This window comes from Melospiza georgiana, chromosome 31 (genome assembly GCF_028018845.1).
Source record: "Melospiza georgiana isolate bMelGeo1 chromosome 31, bMelGeo1.pri, whole genome shotgun sequence".
Classification (NCBI taxonomy): domain Eukaryota; kingdom Metazoa; phylum Chordata; class Aves; order Passeriformes; family Passerellidae; genus Melospiza; species Melospiza georgiana.
Genome location: NC_080460.1, coordinates 820,470 through 839,850, shown reverse-complemented (window position 1 = coordinate 839,850; position 19,381 = coordinate 820,470). Strand labels below are relative to the sequence as shown.

Genomic DNA, 19,381 nt, shown 5'->3' with positions numbered 1-19,381 from the left:
GAAAGGAACTCACAGGATGCTCCAGGGCCGGGGAGGAGCTCACAGGATGCTCAGCAAAGACCTGCATCCCACATTCTGGCTGGGATGAGATTTGGGGTGCTCCAGGGCCAGAAAGGAACTCACAGGATGCTCCAGGGCCAGGGAGGAGCTCACAGGATGCTCGGGAAGGACCTGCATCCCACATTCTGGCTGGGATAGGATTTGGGGTGCACCAGGGCCAGGGAGGAGCTCACAGGATGCTCGGGAAGGACCTGCATCCCACATTCCAGTTGGGATGAGATTTGGGGTGCACCAGGGCCAGGGAGGAGCTGACAGGATGCTCCAGGGTCAGGAAGGAGCTCACAGCATGCTCAGCAAAGACCTGCATCCCACATTCTGGCTGGGATGAGATTTGGGGTGCACCAGGACCGGGAAGGATCTCACAGGATGCTCGGGAAGGACCTGCATCCCACATTCTGGCTGGGATAGGCTTTGGGGTGCTCCAGGGCCAGGGAGGAGCTCACAGGATGCTCCAGGGCCAGGGAGGAGCTCACAGGATGCTCGGGAAGGACCTGCATCCCGCACTCCGCCTGGGATGAGCTGTTGGAACGCACCAGGCTGCTGCTGCCGGCTCCCAGGTGTCGCCTGCCACCCCCCGAGGACACAAACCGCGCTGGGGTCACCTCCAGCCGGGCCACAGAGCCCCAAATTCCACCTCGGCAGGAGGGGCCGCTCCTCCCTTGGGGGGTGCCAGCCCAGCCCCCCCCGTGCTGGGGTCCCCACGAAGGTGGCACCGGGGGAAGGAGCCTCGGGGGGCCGCTCCCGCTGTGCCTGCGGGTGCCTTTCATCCGCAGCTTTCAAAGCTCCGGAGAAGCCCCCGGGAGAGGCGCGGGTGCCCCGCGGGGCCGGGGTGCGAGCGAGACGCGGCAGCCCCGAGCCCCAGGGGTGCCAGAGCCGCCGCCGATGCGCGGAGCCCCCGCAGGGGAGGATGAAAAGGAGCCGGGGGAGGCAGAGCCTCGGCGGGGCTGCAGGGCCGGGGTTTTTCCTGACCTACTTTCCTACCTGCCCTGGCACCCGTTGTGCCCGGTCTGGCCAGGGAAAGCCCCGGGGCAGCGCGGGGGGCTTTCAGATTTGGGGTGGGTGACAGATTTGGGGTCCCCACCCCAAACCAAATCCAACCGCTCGGGCGCATCCTGAAGCCCCATCCTGGCATGACCAAATCCCTGTGCCAGCCATCCCAAAGCACCCAGCTGGGCACTCTGAGTCACTGCGATCACGGAGCGGGCAAAGGGGCAGGGGGGCCGGCCGGGGTCGCGGTGCCACCGTCCCCTCTCGCTGCCACGACAATACTGCGTTTCATCCGCGGCTTGGTCCGTGTTCAAGCTCGTTTCCCAAAGGATTAAATCATCCCGCTTGGCTCTTATCTGAGGAGGAAGAGGAGTGCCCGCTGACACCCACACTGAGCCCGGAGCGCCCGATGGGGAAACTGAGGCACGGGGCGAGCGCTGGGCCCGGCGATCTCGGCATGCCCGCTATCCCACAGCTTTGCCAGCGCTGCCCTCGCCTCCTGCCCACCCCCCAAACGCCGCTCCCCTCCTCCCCCGGCCCCCCGGCTGTAATTTATCGGCCTCATCAGCCGCGATGTTGGCCCTGACGCTTCCACGCCGAGATTAATGATGTCCCGGCGGAGGTGGGCGGGAGGCCGGCAGCGGCTTTGGTCACCATTAAGCGACACCCGGGGACTCGGGGGACGGCACCGCGCTGTCCCCGCAGCCTCGGCCGCCTCCCGTGCCCGCCGCAGCCTTTCCCTCCCCGCCGGGGCCCGGCCCAACCCGATTTTCCAGCTGGGTGGATCGGGTTGGAGGCGCACAAGGTCGGCTCATGAGTCAATGCGGCCCCGATCCGGATCCTGACCCGGAGCTGGAGAGGGATGGAGGCACGGGAGGGCTGGCCGGGCTCATCGTCCCATCCCTGCTCCCGGAGGTACAATTTCTGGTAGGAAAAAAAAATCCATTCCCGGTTCTAAAACATCTTTCCAGGGCAGGAAGGAGTTGGTGAATGTGGGAGCATCTCCCCAGCTTGGGGAGGTGGAAGCACAGTGTCGCAGACATTTTTCCACAGAAATCCTTTCTTTCAGATTTCTGTGTCTTCTGGAAGGCAGAGGCCTCAGAAGGGAAGGTAAACAATTGTTATCAGCTGCTGTGGAATGCAACAGGGACACCTTGATTGGCTCATTTCCTATGTTTATAATTAAGGGCCAATCACCAGTGCAAGCTAGGGGACTGAGTCCTTGAACACAACTTTGTTTGGGATTCTTTCTTTCTATTCTTAGCTTAGCCTAGCAGCTCTGCAAACCTCTCTCTATATTCTATTAGTATAGTAATAATGTATTATATATAATATCTTAATAAATCAGCCTTCTGATCAAGAAACGAGATTCACCGTCTCTCTCTCACCAGCTGCGACCCCCTCAGGCGCGGCAATAAGCACAGGGATGAACTCAGGTACAATTAAACCTCGAGATTTTGTGCTAATTAAATCGATGAAAGCTGTGGGGGGAACTTTCATTGCCCAGCACCGCAGCCGGGGTCTGGTGGGTGCCTGAATTCCCCAGCTGAGGGATTTCCCGTGGATTGAGAGCCTGCGGTGGCCTCGGGATGCGACGGCGGCTCTGACATTTCACAGACCACAAATCATTATCTTGCATCTCCCCAAAACACAGGCAGGGCTTGCGACACTCCTGGCTGCGAGGGAAGTGGGGTGAGCGACAGGAAGAGCTTGGGGACACCCCAAACGTCCCCACCTTCGGTGCTGAGCAGGGACAGAGCTGCTGCTCGGCGATAATTTGGTGGCACGGCCAAAAACTGAAGTGAATCAGACTCAGAGAAGAAACTGAGGCTCTGAGTTATTTGCCCGAGGTCACATGGAGCTGGTGCTGGGATTGATCAGAAACACTCACAGGGAAGGACCAGGGTGGGTTTTTCCATGGTGAAACGAGATTTTTGTTCAAGAGTTGCCTTGGAGAAACATCTTGGCCGTAAACAACTGATTTCCACGTTGTCACGAGTGCCAGGGGGACGTGTCCAGGTCCTGCAGCCATTCCAGTGCCCGTCAGTGCCATCCCAAGCGGGATGGGTGGAAATGTCCCCTCTCCCTCTGCACAGCCGGGCAGGGAGGGAGAATAAACCGGGATTTGTTTTCCACACTCGCCGTCCCCTCGCGTTTTCTCAGAGGAGAAACTGAGGCTCTGAGTTATTTGCCCGAGGTCACACGGAGCTGGCTGGTGCTGGGATTGATCAGAAACACTCACAGGGAAGGACCAGGGTGGGTTTGTCCCTGGTGAAACGAGATTTTTGCTCAAGAGTCGCCTTGGAGAAACATCTTGACCATAAACAACTGATTTCCACGTTGTCACGAGTGCCAGGGGGACGTGTCCAGGTCCTGCAGCCATTCCAGTGCCCGTCAGTGCCATCCCAAGCGGGATGGGTGGAAATGTCCCCGTTCCCTCTGCACAGCCAGGCGAGGAGGGAGAATAAACCGGGATTTGTTTGATTTGTTTTCCACACTCGCTGTCCCCTCGCGTTTTCCATTCCCAGGGATCTGTTCCAGGAGCAGGGACAGGCGACGCGGGCAGGTCCCGCTTTAGTGCCCTCTTCTGGAGGCTCGGGCCGAGCTGCTGCCATCCCGCCTGGCACTGTCACCTCCCCCGGCCCGGCCTGGCCTGGCCCGGCCGCCTCAACACACCCAGGGCCAGCCGGGAATCGGATTTTCCCGGGAGCTGAATGAACAGAAACTGCTGGGGCTCAGCTCTGCCAGCGGGAGGGATGCCCAGCACAGGGATGGAGGCTGGACACATCCCGAGGCTGGCATGGGCAGTGCCACTCCCCGTGCCCGGCCAGTGCCACTCCCTGTCCAGGGATGGGGATGAAGGGTGTCCCCAGCCTCCGTGAGACACAGATGTCGCTGTCACCAGATGCAGGACAGAGTGAAAGCAGCAAGAAGGGTTCATTTGAGGCCAAATAAGATGGGAAATTCTGAGCAAGGATGCAAACTGTGCCTGCGGCATCGCCGGGAGAACCTGCACGGCTTTTACTGCAGGAGAGGAGCCAGGCAGAGCCCGGGCTGGGCTCTCCTCCTTTGGGATCCTTTGGGATCCTTTGGGATTGGGGTCACCCCCTCCTCGTTCCCACCTTCTGCCAAGGTGTCTGCTCCTCCTCCCCCGTGCACCACAGGGCTGGATGCACCAGCAGATCCATCGGCGTGCATCCCATTGCCTTGGGGATGGATTTATTTAAAACCCCCGAGACGCCAAATTCTCATCCTTTGGCCGCTTTTAGGGCTCATTCCCTGGGAATAAAGATGATGGGCTGGCAGTGTCTGAATCCAGCAGCATCCCCCGGCCAAGCCGAGAACGTGATGCAGCAGTGAAAGGGTTAAAAATCGCCTTTAACCGCCTCCTTAAACACGAGCCCCACAGCTGCCTGACAAACGACGCTGAGGCATCGGATCCTGCGGGAAAATATCCCAAATATCCGCTGGGTCTTTCCCAGGAAGCGCGGGAAGGGCTGGGGGGGCACAGATGGGATGGGGAATGCCCGGCCACCCCCGCCTTGGGGACAGCGAGGGGACATTCCCTGGGGTGACATCTGGGGAGGGGCTGGAGCCTCAAATCCTGCTGGAAAGAGGATTTATATGGAAAAAGCTCCCCGGGATGCTGCGGTGGGAATGCGGGGACAACGCGGAGCCGCGGGGATGCGGGGCTGGCAGGGGGGGTGACATCGGCGGGGTCATTAAGAAGCGCAGCTAATGAGCCAGAAAGCGAAGCCAAGGGCAGGGAGAACCCGCGGGGAGCCTCGTGGCAGCCTCGTCCCGCTCCGGCCGTGGGCAGGGGGTGTGTGAGAGCCCCCCGGGGCAGCCCCCGCTCCGGGCACGGCGTGAGTCAGGCACGGCAGCCCAGCCACACCGACCTGACCTGCCCGTCCGGCCCTGCCCGTGTGGTCCCAGCTGGGAAAGTTTGGAAATTTCCCTTGTGGAGGCCACGTGAGGCTCCGAGCCCCGAGTTCCAGGCAGGGCAGGGAGGAAGCCACGCTTGGATGGATCCCTGCCCATCCCGGCTCCTGCAGCCCCAGCACGGAGCACCAACAACGCTTCCCTCGGTGTTTTGGGGGGTCTCGCTGCTCCATCCCTTCCGTGAAAGGTGTTGGGAGGAGCTGGGAGTTGGCGGGCGTTGTGTCAGCCCGGTTTGAGCAATCCTTGATCCTTATCCTCCGCCGCGCTCCGAGGTGATGCAACTGCTGTGGCTGGGGGGATGTGCCAGCAAGGGCTGCATTTCACAGCCCACATCCCTCCCTGCTGCCCATCCCGCTAGCCAGGCCGCTACCAGACCTTTTCTAAGGGTTTTTTTTTTGCTGCCTGGCAAGGATTTCACACCTCACCCACGTCCCCCTTTGCACCGAGCGGGGTGCATCCCCAGCCCCGCAGCCCCGGAACGGCCCCTCGGGGCGGGGATGGAGGCCAGGCGGGTCCTTACCCAGCGATTGCTGCTCCTCGGAGCTCAGGGAGATGGTCTGGTGCTGGGACTGCCGGTACAGGCGGAACTGGTAGCGGTGGTAGCCGCTGTAGCGGGCGGGCTTGGGCCGGGTGTAGTCTGGGGGTGCACAAGAGAAAGAAGGGCTGAGCATCCCTCTGAGCTCAAACCAGTTACCCACGCCCTCCTCCAGGCTGGCATCAGCTCTGCCATGCAGCTCCTTGCACTGGGACCCCTCGCTGTGGAGCAGCTCAGGGGTTCCACCAAAACAGCTCCTCAGCACATCCTGGACCACCCTGACCCCTCCTCATCCATCCCCTTCTCCTGTCTGCGCCCTCCCCTGGGCAGGGGGGGCAAACCGGGGACCCCCAGCCCTCAGCAGGGCATGGCCAGCACCCTAAAGGGGTTTTGGGGTCCACGCTGTGCTCCAGGCTGGAGCTGCCCAGATGTGGGGCCCACAGCTGGCTCAGCTGCTGAGGACAGAGGTGCCAAGGGACATCCATGGGATGCAGCACAGCCACCCCTTGGTCTCCAGCAGGGACAGGAGGATGTGACACCAAGGGGCTGAAGCTGCACCAGGAGCCAGGTGAGCCCCCGGCCCCTCTGCCCTGAGCCACGTCTGGCCCGTTTTGAACTGAAAGTCTTTGTTCCTGCAACATCACAGGAGTTGTTGGGATTCACCCGCTTTTTATCTTCTGTTTTTCTTTTGGGTTTAACCCTCCCCCCTCTTTTTTACACTGGTTTGGAGCCTTTCCAACCGCTGGGGAGTTTTTAAAACCACTTTTGCCTCTAGAAAAAGTTAGAGAAAAAGTGGCTCCTGTTTCAGACAGTGCCCAGCTGTGCCCTAGGGAGCTCCTTGTGTCCCCCCCTTGTGTCGTGGTGTGCCCACCCCAGCCAGCACTGCCACCCTGAGACCCCATCCCCTCATTTGGGGTCTGCACTCACCTGTCAGGACCTTCCCTTTGATCTTCCCAACCCTCAGATCCGAGCCCTGAAAGGACAAAAAAAGGTTGGTTGAGTGAAACTGGAATCCTCAGGAGAAACACACAGAGGGATGGAGCCTCCTGCACCCACTTCTCCCCAGGGATTCATTTCCCAACATTTTCTGGGTTTGCCTTGTAAAGATCATTCTCTCATCACTTCCTTGTAAAGGGGATTTTCTTTAAGTGGGTGTGCCAGGGCTTTTCTTTGGCTCTTTGGGATTTAGGGGCTTGATCCACAATGCCCTGGCACTGGTGACACTGCTGTCACCTGCACACAGAGATTGTGTGGAGATCCAGGCCAGGGATCCAGGCTGTGGCACCCTGGGAAAGCCACAATAATTCCCTTAAAAGCCAAATGCTCAGCACACCAAGATTTGGGAGACCTGGCCCATTCCAGGTGGGATTGTGCTGATTCCCAGCAGCATTCCCATGGCAAAGCTTTGGCTTTGCTCTCAACAAACTCCTGCTCACAGAGCTTGTCCCTCCAACTGGAGGCTTGGATCTCCATCCCCATCCTGGGATGATTCCCAGGAGCAGGGAGCCATTCCTGGGACACCAAATATCCTGTGGGGACTGCATGGGTGACAAAGGGACAATAATTCAGGCTTGGATCTCCATCCCCGTCCTGGAATGGAGAGCAGGGAGACATTCCTGGGACACCAAGGATCCTGTGGGGACTGCATGGGTGACAAAGGGACAATACTGCAGGCTTGGATCTCCATCCCCATCCTGGAATGGGGAGCAGGGAGCCTTTCCTGGGACACTGAGGATCCTGTGGGGACTGCATGGGTGACAAAGGGACAATACTGCAGGCTTGGCTCTCTATCCTCATCCTGGGATGATTCCCAGGAGCAGGGAGCCATTCCTGGGACACTGAGGATCCTGTGGGGACTGTGTGAGTGACAAAGGGACAATACTGCAGGCTTGGCTCTCCGTGCCCATCCTGGGATGCTTCCTAGGAGCAAGGAGCCATTCCTGGGACACCAACCCTCCTGTATGGGTGACAAAGGGACAATACTGCAGGCTTGGATCTCCATCCCCATCCTGGGATGATTCCCAGGAGCAGGGAGCCATTCCTGGGACACCAAATATCCTGTAGGGACAGTATGGGTGACAAAGGGACAACACTGCAGGCTTGGCTCTCCATCCCCATCCTGGGATGCTTCCTAGGAGTAGGGAGCCTTTCTTGGGACACCAACCCTCCTGTATGGGTGACAAAGGGACAATACTGGAGGCTTGGCTCTCCATCCCCATCCTGGGATGATTCCCAGGAGTAGGGAGCCTTTCTTGGGACACCAAGCAACCTGTAGGGACCATATGGGTGACCAAGGGAGAATACTGCAGGCTTGGATCTCCATCCCCGTCCTGGGATGATTCCCAGGAGCAGGGAGACATTCCTGGGACACCAAATATCCTGTAGGGACTCCATAGGTGACAAAGGGACAATACTGCAGGCTTGGCTCTCCATCCCCATCCTGGAATGGGGAGCAGGGAGCCATTCCTGGGACACCAAGGATCCTGTGGGGACCATATGGGTGACAAAGGGACAATACTGCAGGCTTGGCTCTCCATCCCCATCCTGGGGTGCTTCCTAGGAGCAAGGAGCCATTCCTGGGACACCAAATATCCTGTAGGGACAGTATGGGTGACAAAGGGACAATACTGCAGGCTTGGCTCTCCATCCCCATCCTGGGATGATTCCCAGGAGCAGGGAGCCATCCCTGGGACACTGAGGATCCTGTGGGGACTGCATGGGTGACAAAGGGACAATACTGCAGGCTTGGCTCTCCGTGCCCATCCTGGGATGATTCCCAGGAGCAGGGAGCCATCCCTGGGACACCAACCCTCCTGGATGGGTGACAAAGGGACAACACCAGGAGCTGCACCCCCATCCTGGCCCTGCACATCCCACCTCACCCCTGACCTGCTGTGCTATTCCCGGCCATTCCCAACCTCCCAGCGCTCGTCAATCCTCTCCTACAGCACCCGTTATTCCAGTCCTGCCCACACACGCTCCTCTGCCAGGCCTCCTCCGTCCTAACCTGCCCTGGGAGTTGTTATCCCAAAAAAAAAAAAGATGCCTCAGATAACTCCCAGCAAAGGTGCACGTGGGGAGCAGGGTTTGGTGCCTCGGCTTCCCTTTGCCTCCGAAGGAAACTGCTCTGCCCTGAGTCACGGCTGGGGACAGCCTCCTGCCAGCTGCCCCGAAGGTCACCAGGGATCCTGGGATTTCGGCTCCCTGGCTCTGGCTGGGCTGGAGCTGAAATCTGCCGGTGCCAGGGAGGTGATGAGTGAGGAGCTGGGCAGGTCCGGGTGCCTGGGATGGCAGCGGGAGGGGAGGGCAGGGCGGGATGTGAGGGGAGAAACACCTGGGGAGTGCCTGAGGGGACGCACGGGGCCGTGGGGCTGCTGTGGCCCTGCCCAGATGTGCAAAGGCCAGCCATCCAGGTGTGCAAACCCGCTCCACCCAGATGTGCAAACGCGAGCCATCCAGATGCGCACAGCGGCTCCGCCCAGATGTGCCAGCCCACCCACCCGCACGGGCTCGCCCCTCCTCCGCCCAGATGTGCGCACGTGCCCGAGCCCTCCAGCTGTGCCTGCTCCCCCAGATGTGCCGCTGCTGCCCACGGGGGTGGGGGGGAGCTGCCGGTGCATCCCGAGCTCATCCCGAGCTTATTCCAAACTCTTCCTGAACTCATTCCAAACTCATCCTGAGCCCATTCCAAGCTCATCCCGAGCTCATCCCAAGCTCATCCTGAGCCCATCCCGATCTCATCCCAAGCTCATTCCGAGCTCATTCCAAACTCATCCCAAGCTCATCCTGAGCCCATCCCGAGTTTATTCCAAACTCATCCTGAGCCCATTCCAAGCTCATCCCGAGCTCCTTCCAAGCTCATTCCAAGCTCATCCCGAGCTTATCCCAGCCCATCCCGAGCTCATCCCGACCCCATCCCGAGCTCATTCCAAACTCATTCCAAATTCATCCCCAGCCCATCACAAGCCCATTCCGAGTTCCTTCCAAGCTCATCCCGACCTCATCCCACACTCATCCCAAGCTCATCCCGACCCCATCCTGAGCCCATTCCAAGCTCATCCCGAGCCCATCCCGAGCTCATTCCAAACTCATTCCAAATTCATCCCCAGCCCATTCCGAGCCCATCCCGAGCTCATTCCAAGCTCATCCCGAGCCCATCCCGAACTCATCCCAGCCCATCCCGAGCCCATTCCGAGCTCATTCCAAGCTCATCCCAGCCCATTCCGAGTTCCTTCCAAGCTCATCCCCAGCCCATCCCAGCCCATCCCGAGCTCTCGGCGCGGCCGGGCCCGCTGCCAGCCCCGGCTCATCAAAGGCACGGACTGCGGGTTTCCCTGGCAGCACCGCTGCCGTGCGGGGACCTCGCTGCTATTCCTGGCTTTGCCAGGGGCTCCTGGGGCCGGGCCGAGCCTCCTCCCCGTGCCCTGCCCGCCCTGAGCGCTGCCGGCTCGCCCCGAGATGCTGCGGCTTCCTCGCTAGCCCCGGGCATGGGAGAGTCAAAGGATAAAACTCCTTTTTTAAGAGGCAAGAACAGGAAGAGGGCGGGAGGGAGAAAGTCGCGATGAGCACTCCAAACCCTGCCTGCCTTTTTTGGTTTTTTTTTTTTTTTTTTTTTTTTCTTTGGTAGTAAACAGCAATGCTGGGAGCAAGGAGCAAACTCTGGGCACGGCTGCGGGGGATTCGGGAGGGATTGAGGTGGGGTGTGACGCCCTGCGATATTTTCTCCTTGTGTTTTGCTCGGGGAATGGTTTGTCGGGGGAATAACCCCCCCTCCAGCCCCTCTCCCCTTTGCTGACACGCCGGTGAGGGCGAGGGGAGCATCACACTCCGGCAGCTCCCGAAGATCCCTGCCACGAGCCGAGCTAATGGACACTGATGAGCTGCCGCCTTTATTAATGCCCTTTTATGAGAGCATTAATAGTTCCTAATGACACCATTTGAGCTTCCCAGCCTTTTATCTCCTCTTTCTCTCTTTCCCCTGCCGAGGACACGGTGTAGGAGGTGGAATTAGATATTCCCACCCTCCGGTCTGTGGCGGGGCACGGGATGCTCGTGCAGAGACCTGGGAAGGCTGGAAAAAAAATCTGTGCCAAACACTTGGAGCGCCAGGAGCTGCTCTCCGCGATCTTTTCCACGGCCAAAGGAGTGGGGAATTTTATCCCGGTCATTTCTGGTGCCCTGGGCACCGAGCGAGGCTCCCCGAGCAGCCCTCGCTCTTTGCCTGCACGTCGCAGCCGAGGGTGGGGGGGAAAGAAATAAATAAACAAACACAAATAAATTAAAGGCGGTGTGAGTCACCTTGTGTTTTCCTCTTGATCTTTTTTTGTTTTCTTTTCACCCCCTTCCCTTTACTTCCCCCTCTCCTGAACGTGTCTGATCCCATCGCAGAGGAGGGGAAAGGGATGGGTGGCGAGCTCTCTCGCCAGCGATTCGCCCGGGCGAGGACTGAGGCTTTATGGAAAGTGGGTGTGGGAAATCGGCACAATCGCTGGCAGGGCACCAGGACAAACAGATGACGGATGGGACCCGAGCAGGGCTGGGCTGCTCCGGGAGCGGGAGCGCGTCCCAGCCCGGCCCGGGGACCTCGGGACACCGAGGGGGCTCCGCCAGGTGCGGGGGTGCATCCCATGGGAAGGGCCCGGCGTTAACCGGGGGGAAAGCGACCCCAAACACCCTCCTCACCAGCAGGGGTTTGAGCGGCTTCAAAGCCGGCCCAGCGGGAGCCCAGGTTTGCTCTCCTCCGCTGCTGTGATCTTTGCAATGAGGTCAGCGTGGAGGAATTGGCTCGGCATCCCGGCAAAGGCAGAGCCGCTGGGATGGCAACCCAGCTTCCCTGCGAGGCTGGAACGGGCAATAAAAGGATGAGATGCTAATTGCAGGTGGATCTGGATCTGTTCCACCGTGTCCTTGCAGAGGAAGGTGAAGATTTTGGGGTTTCCTCCTCCCCACCAAACCAGCAAGCCCTGGGGAGGGTGACCACTCCTCCCCCAGCTCCCAAAAACATCCAGGCTCGTCCTGCTTTCCAACAAGAAGCATGTGAGCTTGGAGCCATCCAAGAGAAACTCTCCCTCCAATTATCGCCGTGCTCAGGGAGGCCAGCACGGAGCAGGGCAGGGCCTGGGCAGCTCCCAGCACTCCCAAACTCTGGCATTTCCCAGCCCAGGCGCCTGTTTTTGAGCAGCAGCTCGCTTCCAGTGTGATCCTGGAGCTGCATCTGGGCCAGGGGATGCTCCCAGGGGGCTCTGGCTCGCCCACGACCCTCCTGTTCTCAGCCCAGCCTCGCTTTTCCCGGGCTTTGGTGCCTGAAGGAGCCTGTCAGCCCCGAGCCTGAGAGGCCTTTTGTGATGAGAAATGTCACATCCCATTATGCCAGCCCTGCTGCGCCGCTGGATTGGCGTGGGCTCTCCGTCGGGGAAGAAATTGGGAGAAAGAGGAAAAAATACGGAGAGACACAGAAATGGGTTTTCATGCAAGAACCAGGATGGGGAGGTTTCGTTGGGAATGGCCTCTCCTGGCTGCTCCATCACTCCAAAGTGTTTTGACAGCATTCCCAGGGCCGGGAGGAGACCCCACAGAGGTTGGATCCCATCACACCCAGCTCCAGAGAAACCTCCCCTTCCTGCTGGAGCCAGCCCAGCTTTCCCAACCCAATCCTTCTCCTCTGGTGCTTCCCCACAGCCCCAGTTCCTGGATCCTGCCGTGACTCAGGGCCTGGCTTTGTGCTCCCTGCTGGTTTCACTCTCCGGGCACGGATGGAGACGTGGCCAGGCCACGCCAGGCCCGAGGCAGGAACGATTCCCAGAATTTCCCTGCACCCCACACATCCACCCAAACTTCCCACCTGGATCCTCACTGCCCAGATGCTCTGTGAGGAACAGGAATCCATCCTCTCCCCAGAGCCTCCTGCTCCTCTCACAGGCTCCAGGGATGTCCCCAAGGAGGGTGGGACACATGGAATCCTCCCATCTCCAGCTGCCAACCCCCTCACCCAGAGCTCATTGTTTTAATTTATTACATTTTATGTTCATGGAATTTCACCATTCCAAGCCGTATTTGACTTGTTCCCTGTCAGTCTGCACCTGAAAAATTGACAAACCACCATGGTCTGAGCCACATCCAGGCAGAAAAAGAGTAGAGAAGGCACTTTTCCTTCGACAGGGAATTCTTTTCAGGGCAGATCCAGAACCTCAGGAAAGCCACACCTGGGTGGGTTGGATTTGTCTGTTTGGGGACTGCCACAACCACAAGCACCAACACTGGGTGATTTTAACCCCAAAATCATGCGGGGACACCCTGTCCCAGCAGGCACTGACCAACACTGACTGCACACCCTCATCCCAAAAAATTCCCTGAGGCTCATCACAACTCCTGGGGAGATGTGCTGAGGGTCCCCAAGGAGCAGGAGGGGTCCCATTGTCACCCTTGGGAGGCTCAGGAATGTCACCCCTAAAACACAGATCTGAAGAGCCTCTCCCACCACTTTTCCAAGGTCTGAACTCCAAGGATTTGCCCCTGCAGCCTTTCGGATCCTTAGGCAGCTCTTGGCACGGCCTGGACCTTTTTCTAGCTCACAATAAATGGGGAAGGCGACCATAAAAATATATTAAAAAATAAATATCGGGCACGGTTGTAATTTAAACGCAGCTTTGTCTGATCCACCCTAACGCCGCAGGGGAGGACGTGCCACGGGTTATTAACTGAGCAAAATAAACATAAATCACCTCCGTGCCTGCCTTTTGCAAGCTCTCCTTAATCTAGAAATAAACCCCTGCGCTCCATAACCTGAACCATCCCTGGCAGGGACCTTGCCAGGCTCCTGGCAGCCCCAGGATGGCATTGCCAGTGCCAGCATTGCCCCGTGCAACCAGGGAGGCTCTGCTGGGTGCATTTCCAGCCAGGCTCAGGCTGCTGCGCCCATCTGCACCTTTCCTGCAGGATATAGGTGAGGGGTTTGAGCCCAGAGGGGAGGAGGAGGAGGCTGTGATGACACCAAGGAAGGTTTTGAAACCTCAGACAAAACATTTGTGTTGGAAAAGGAGAGGGATTTTGTTGGTTTGGTTATTTTTTTTTATATAAAAAACACCTGCAGGATTGTGAAGCAGCTGGGGGTGGGGATGGGATGCAGGATGCTGGGCTCCTTTCCCAAAAATGCAGCAGGGCAGGGGAGATGTGGCTTTGCCAGGACAATCCTGGCATGTTTGGAACGCTGGATTTGGGAGTTGAAGCTGGTGGCTTTGCCAAGAAACCTCATGGAGGAGTTTCCCTGCTAGCCCTTCCTCTGCACCCCAACAGGGAAGCACCAGGGCTTTGCTGAAGTGAGAAACTTGAGTGAGATAGAGGCTGAAGAAAACCAAAATTAAATAAAATGGAAGTTGAATAAAATGAAGGTTGAACCAACCATGGCTGAATAAAATGACGGTGGAATAAAACAGAAGTTGAATAAAATGGAGGTAGAACAAACAATGGCTGGATAAAACAAAAGTTGAATAAAATGGAAGTTGAATAAAATGAAGGCTGAACCAACCATGGTGGAGTAAAATGGAAGTTGAATAAAATGAAGGCTGAACCAAGCATGGTGGGGTAAAATGGAAGTTGAATAAAATGTTGGTTGAACAAATGACGGTGGAATAAAACAGAAGTTGAATAAAATAAAACGGAAACTGGATAAAATGAAGGTAGAACAAATGATGGTGGAATAAAATGGAAGTTGAATAAAATGAATGTTGAACCAACCATGGTGGAGTAAAATGGAAGTTGAATAAAATGAAGGTGGAACAAACAATGGCTGGATAAAACAAAAGTTGAATAAAATGGAAGTTGAATAAAATGAAGGCTGAACCAGCATGGTGGAGTAAAATGCAAGTTGAATAAAATGTTGGTTGAACAAATGACCGTGGAATAAAACGGAAGTTGAATAAAATGATGGTGGAATAAAACGGAAACTGCATAAAATGAAGGTAGAACAAATGATGGTGGAATAAAATGGAAGTTGAATAAAATGGAAGTTGAATAAAATGAAGGTTGAACCAACAATGGCTGAATAAAATGACGGTGGAATAAAACAGAAGTTGAATAAAATGAAGGCTGAACCAACCATGGTGGGGTAAAATGCAAGTTGAATAAAATGTTGGTTGAACAAATGACCGTGGAATAAAACGGAAGTTGAATAAAATGATGGTGGAATAAAATGGAAATTGGATAAAATGGAAGTTGAATAAAATGGAAGTTGAATAAAATGAAGGTTGAACCAACCATGGTGGAGTAAAATGGAAGTTGAATAAAATATTGGTTGAACAAACGATGGCTGAATAAAACAAAAGTTGAATAAAATGGAAGTTGAATAAAATGTTGGTTGAACAAATGACGGTGGAATAAAACGGAAGTTGAATAAAATGATGGTGGAATGAAACGGAAACTGGATAAAATGAAGGTAGAACAAATGATGGTGGAATAAAACAGAAGTTGAATAAAATGATGGTGGAATAAAATGGAAGTTGAATAAAATGGAAGTTGAACAAAACGATGGTTGAACAAATGGTGGTTGCCCCAGGCTGTGGAGAGGGCTGTGCACTCCCTGCTTGCCCTGCTCTGGACCCCGGGGATTGGGGAGGATTTGGCTGCGCCCCAAAGCCCTGCTCGGTCCCACCCCGGCCCCTGGGCAGCCGCCGCAAAGCCGGAGTGATAAATGAGGGATGCGATCGCTAGGAACAACAGGGATGTTGATAGCAACCCCAGGGGTGTGTTAGGAAGCTGCCTGCATGCCGGGCTCGGCGCTGGCTGCCTTCAGCAGCCCCACGGTGTCGCAATTCCGGGCGAGCTCCCGGCCGAGCTGGCTGCGGCATGAATCACCCTGACCCGGGGCTGGCCCGGCCGGGACACGGCTGGGCTGCGATTTGTCCGGCCCTGGATCCGGCCAGGAACGCCTGGAGCATCCTGCACCTCCTCAGAGGGATGGGAAGGGGTGCTGGGTCTGGAGGAGCAGAGGAGGAGGAGGAGGAGAGGATGAGGATGGCTCAGGCACAAAGACAAGGTGCGCTTTGTGCCCCTCGCTGCTCAAATGCCACCTTGTGACACCCAGGTGAGACCACACCTGCGTTTTGTGCCCTGGGCTTTGTCACCAGCCCAGCCCTTGCCAGGGGCTCCACCAGTGCTGGGAAGGATGGAAGTTTGAGAAATTCCCACCGATATCTATGTGTAGCAGAAAGATTTTTAAATGTAGGGTCTGAGGAAGGAATAGAGATGGCAGCAAGTTTTGATATAGAATAAAATAATTGCTGAGCCAGTCTCACTGGCTAACCAAAGAAGCAAAGAATGTGCTGGTTAGAAAGAGTTTCTAGGACTTAGAGCAAAGGATAAACCCACCCCAAACAAGATGTTTTTACCAAGCAGGAAGAGAGCACAGGCAAACAAGGCAGCAAATGTGGCAAAAAAGGCTTCAGAATTTTCCACTGCAAGAAAACTGAAACACAACTTCTAGCTTAAACTGTAATGTACTGACTTTTAGTGATTGGAGAACAGCAACATGAATATGGTACTTACAGTAGTTATGATGGGCTATAAATAATAGTTAAGGTATGGATTGGTTCTATCAAAGAAAAGTAAATAATGCAATGGAACCAAAGTGTCCAGGCCTGCCTGCAGCTGGAGCTGACAGCTATGGGCACAGCTCTGTCACCCACAGCCCTGGGCTGCTGTGACCTCCTGGATGGAATAAACTGCATTTTGTGTACAATAAACTGCATTCTGTATACAATAAACTGCATTTTGTGTACAATAAACTGCATTTTGTGTGCAATAAACTGCATTCTGTATACAATAAACTGCATTCTGTACACAATAAACTGCATTCTGTACACAATAAACTGCATTTTGGATACAATACACTGCATTCTGTATACAATAAACTGCATTTTGTGTGCAATAAACTGCATTTTGGATACAATAAACTGCATTTTGTGTGCAATAAACTGCATTCTGTACACAATAAACTGTATTCTGTATACAATACACTGCATTTTGGAGACCTGCCTGGAGTCCCACATCTCTCATTTCACCTCTTACACACCAGGATCTCCCTTCACCCAACCCCATGGATCTGGGCTCCCTTGGGTCCCCCTCCATCACCCCCAGTTCTGGTGGGACATCCCCAAAATGCCACAAGAGCTCCCAAAAAAGGTGAACTACAAGAGGTCACCCTGAGATTCCAGCAGGAGGAACGAGCTTGACCTGGCCAGAAAAAAGGGCTGGGTAGGACTGGCAAGGTCTTTTCCATCCCACTCCCTCAGAGTGGAAAACTTGCTCGCCCTGTGTGCGTGCAGCTTTAAGATGAGTTTGCTTTTCCAGCAGCAGATTTCCGGAGGATTCTTGGAGAAACACCAAATTTTGCCTAATTCAGTCATTTAAAGGCCCGTAGCCTGAATTCTGTGTGGATGAGAGCGGAGCCTGCTCTGGAACCTCCCCTTGCTTGGGATGCACCCCTGGTTGGCTCTGCTGCTGCTGTGTCACCTTTGGGGACAGGGATGGCACATTCCCAGTGCTGCCACCAGCCAGGCTGTGGTCACCAGCCACAGCCACGGCCCTGGGGCACCTCTGAGCCACACACCCCTCTGAGAGGCACAGCCGAGCTGGAATCCCACAATGGTTTGGTGGGAAGGGATTTAAACCCATGCAGTGCCACCCTCTGCCATGGCAGGGACACCTCTCAGTGTCCCAGGGTGCCCCAGCCTGGCCTTGGGCATTCCAGGGATCCAGGGGCAGCCACAGCTCACTGGGAATTCCATCCCACCCTCACAGGGAACAATTCCTGCCCAACATCCCATCCATCCCTGCCCTCTGGCAGTGGGAGCCATTCCCTGTGTCCTGTCCCTCCATCCTTTGTCCAAATCCCTCTCCAGCTCTCCTGGAGCCCCTTTTGGACCTGGAAGGGGCTCTGAGCTCTGCCTGGAGCATTCCCAGCTTTCCCAGCCTGGCTCCAGAGGGGCTCCAGCCCTTGGATCAGGCACAAAGTCACCGTGTCCCATTTAAGGTCTCCATTGCCAATGGGCACCTCCCAAACCCTAAGGAACAGTGGGATTTTCTCTTTGGGAATTTGATGCTTCTACTTTTTCGCTGGAGCTTTCTCTTCTCCCTTGGGCACTTCCAGGGATCCAGGGGCAGCCACAGCTCCTCTTGGAATTCCATCCCATCCCCTCCCCACCCTCATTCCTTCCAAAAATCCCACCCCAATCTCACTTTTCCCAGTTTGGAGCCATTCCCTGTGTCCTGTCCCTCCATTCCTTGTCCCCAGTCCCTCTCCAGCTCTCCTGGAGCTCCTTCAGGCCCTGCCAGGGGCTCTGAGCTCTCCCTGGAGCATTCCCAGCTCTCTCAGCCTGGCTCCAGAGGGGCTCCAGCACAAAGTCACCGTGTCCCATTCAGGTTCTCCATCACCAATGGCACCTCCCAAACCCCAAAGAGCAGCGGGATTTTCCCACTTTTGGGAATTTGATGCTTCTACTTTGTCCCCAGTCCCTCTCCAGCTCTCCTGGAGCCCCTTTAGGCCCTGGAAGGGGCTCTGAGCTCTCCCTGGAGCATTCCCAGCTCTCTCCAGCCCATGGATCAGGCACAAAGTCACCGTGTCCCATTCAAGGTCTCCATTACCAATGCACCTCCCAAATCCTAAGGAACACCGGGATTGTCCCTTTGGGAATTTGATGCTCCTACTTTGTCCCCAGTCCCTCTCCAGCTCTCCTGGAGTCCTTTTTGACCTTGCAAGATGCTCTGAGCTCTCCCTGGAGCTTTTTCTCCCCCAGGTGAGCATTCCCAGCCCTCCCAGCCTGGCTCCAGCCCTGGAGCAGCTCTGTGTTCCCCTCTGGGCTCATTCCATCAGCACCACATCCGTGTGATGTTGGGGACCCTGAGTGTCCCGTTCTTGGCTGTTCTGATGGCCTGGAAAGGCTCGGGGTGGCCTTGGGCAGCCCGTGCTCCAAAGGACGAAAAGATCTTCAGGTTTTTTCTCGGTCTTCAGTGTTTATTAGTTGTTTATCTACAAGATTTTCTCTCGGCCCGACAGAGGTCTGCACAGCAGCCAGCCATGAGCACACTGAGAGCCCCCGGGGCGGTCACTTATCTTCATACCCAAAACTACGTATAAGATATTTACCTATTTTCCCCAATGCCTGTCACCCTTATTGACGAGTGTGTGGGATCTCAGCACCTCAGGACTGATGTGCAGAATGACCAAGACCACCCTTGGGGGGCTCGGAGGTCCTGGGATGTTGCCAGAAGTGTCTGGTGGCTGGACTTTGATCCTGCACGGGAGACGACACCTGTATGAGGATGGGAGGATCTCACTGGGATAAATGGTGAAGGGATGGGTTAATTAGAGTGTGAAACACAGGGTTTAGGATTTCTGTACAGGGGGGTCTGGAGAAGTAAGATGGAGGAATTGGGGCGTGTCCTGTCCTTCTTCTTCTTCTTCTTGGCCTCCATCTTCTGTGGTGATGGCGGCACTTTGGGATTGGTTCTTACTAAAGGTGCACTGGTCAATAAGGGTGACAGGTATTGGAGGAAAATGATAAATATTGTATACGTAATTTTGGGTATAAAGATAAGTGACCGCCCCGGGGGCTCTCAGTGTGCTCATGGCTGGCTGCTGTGCAGACCTCTGTCGGACCGAGAGAAAATCTTGTAGATAAACAACTAATAAACACTGAAGACCGAGAAAAAACCTAAAGCCTCTTCTCGTCCTTTGGAGCGCGGGCTGTCCAAGGCCACCCCGAGCCTTTCCAGGCCATAAATCAGCCGGGAGAAATCCGGCACAAGTGCACTTTTAGTAATAACCAATCCCAAAGTGCCACCACCACCACAGAAGATGGAGGC

At 55.9% G+C, this 19,381-nt stretch overlaps 1 protein-coding gene across 1 annotated transcript in view; it reads right to left on the bottom strand.

The window, feature by feature from the left end:
* The window catches only part of PEBP4 (phosphatidylethanolamine binding protein 4), a 101,710-nt gene that overhangs the window by 2,186 nt on the left and 80,143 nt on the right, over positions 1-19,381 (bottom strand). Inside the window, exons 5-6 of the mRNA XM_058042303.1 lie at positions 6,452-6,497; positions 5,510-5,626 (exon numbers count right to left, since the gene is read on the bottom strand). Of these exons, the coding sequence (XP_057898286.1) occupies positions 5,510-5,626; positions 6,452-6,497 (163 nt within the window). The remainder of the gene's footprint in view (positions 1-5,509; positions 5,627-6,451; positions 6,498-19,381) is intronic.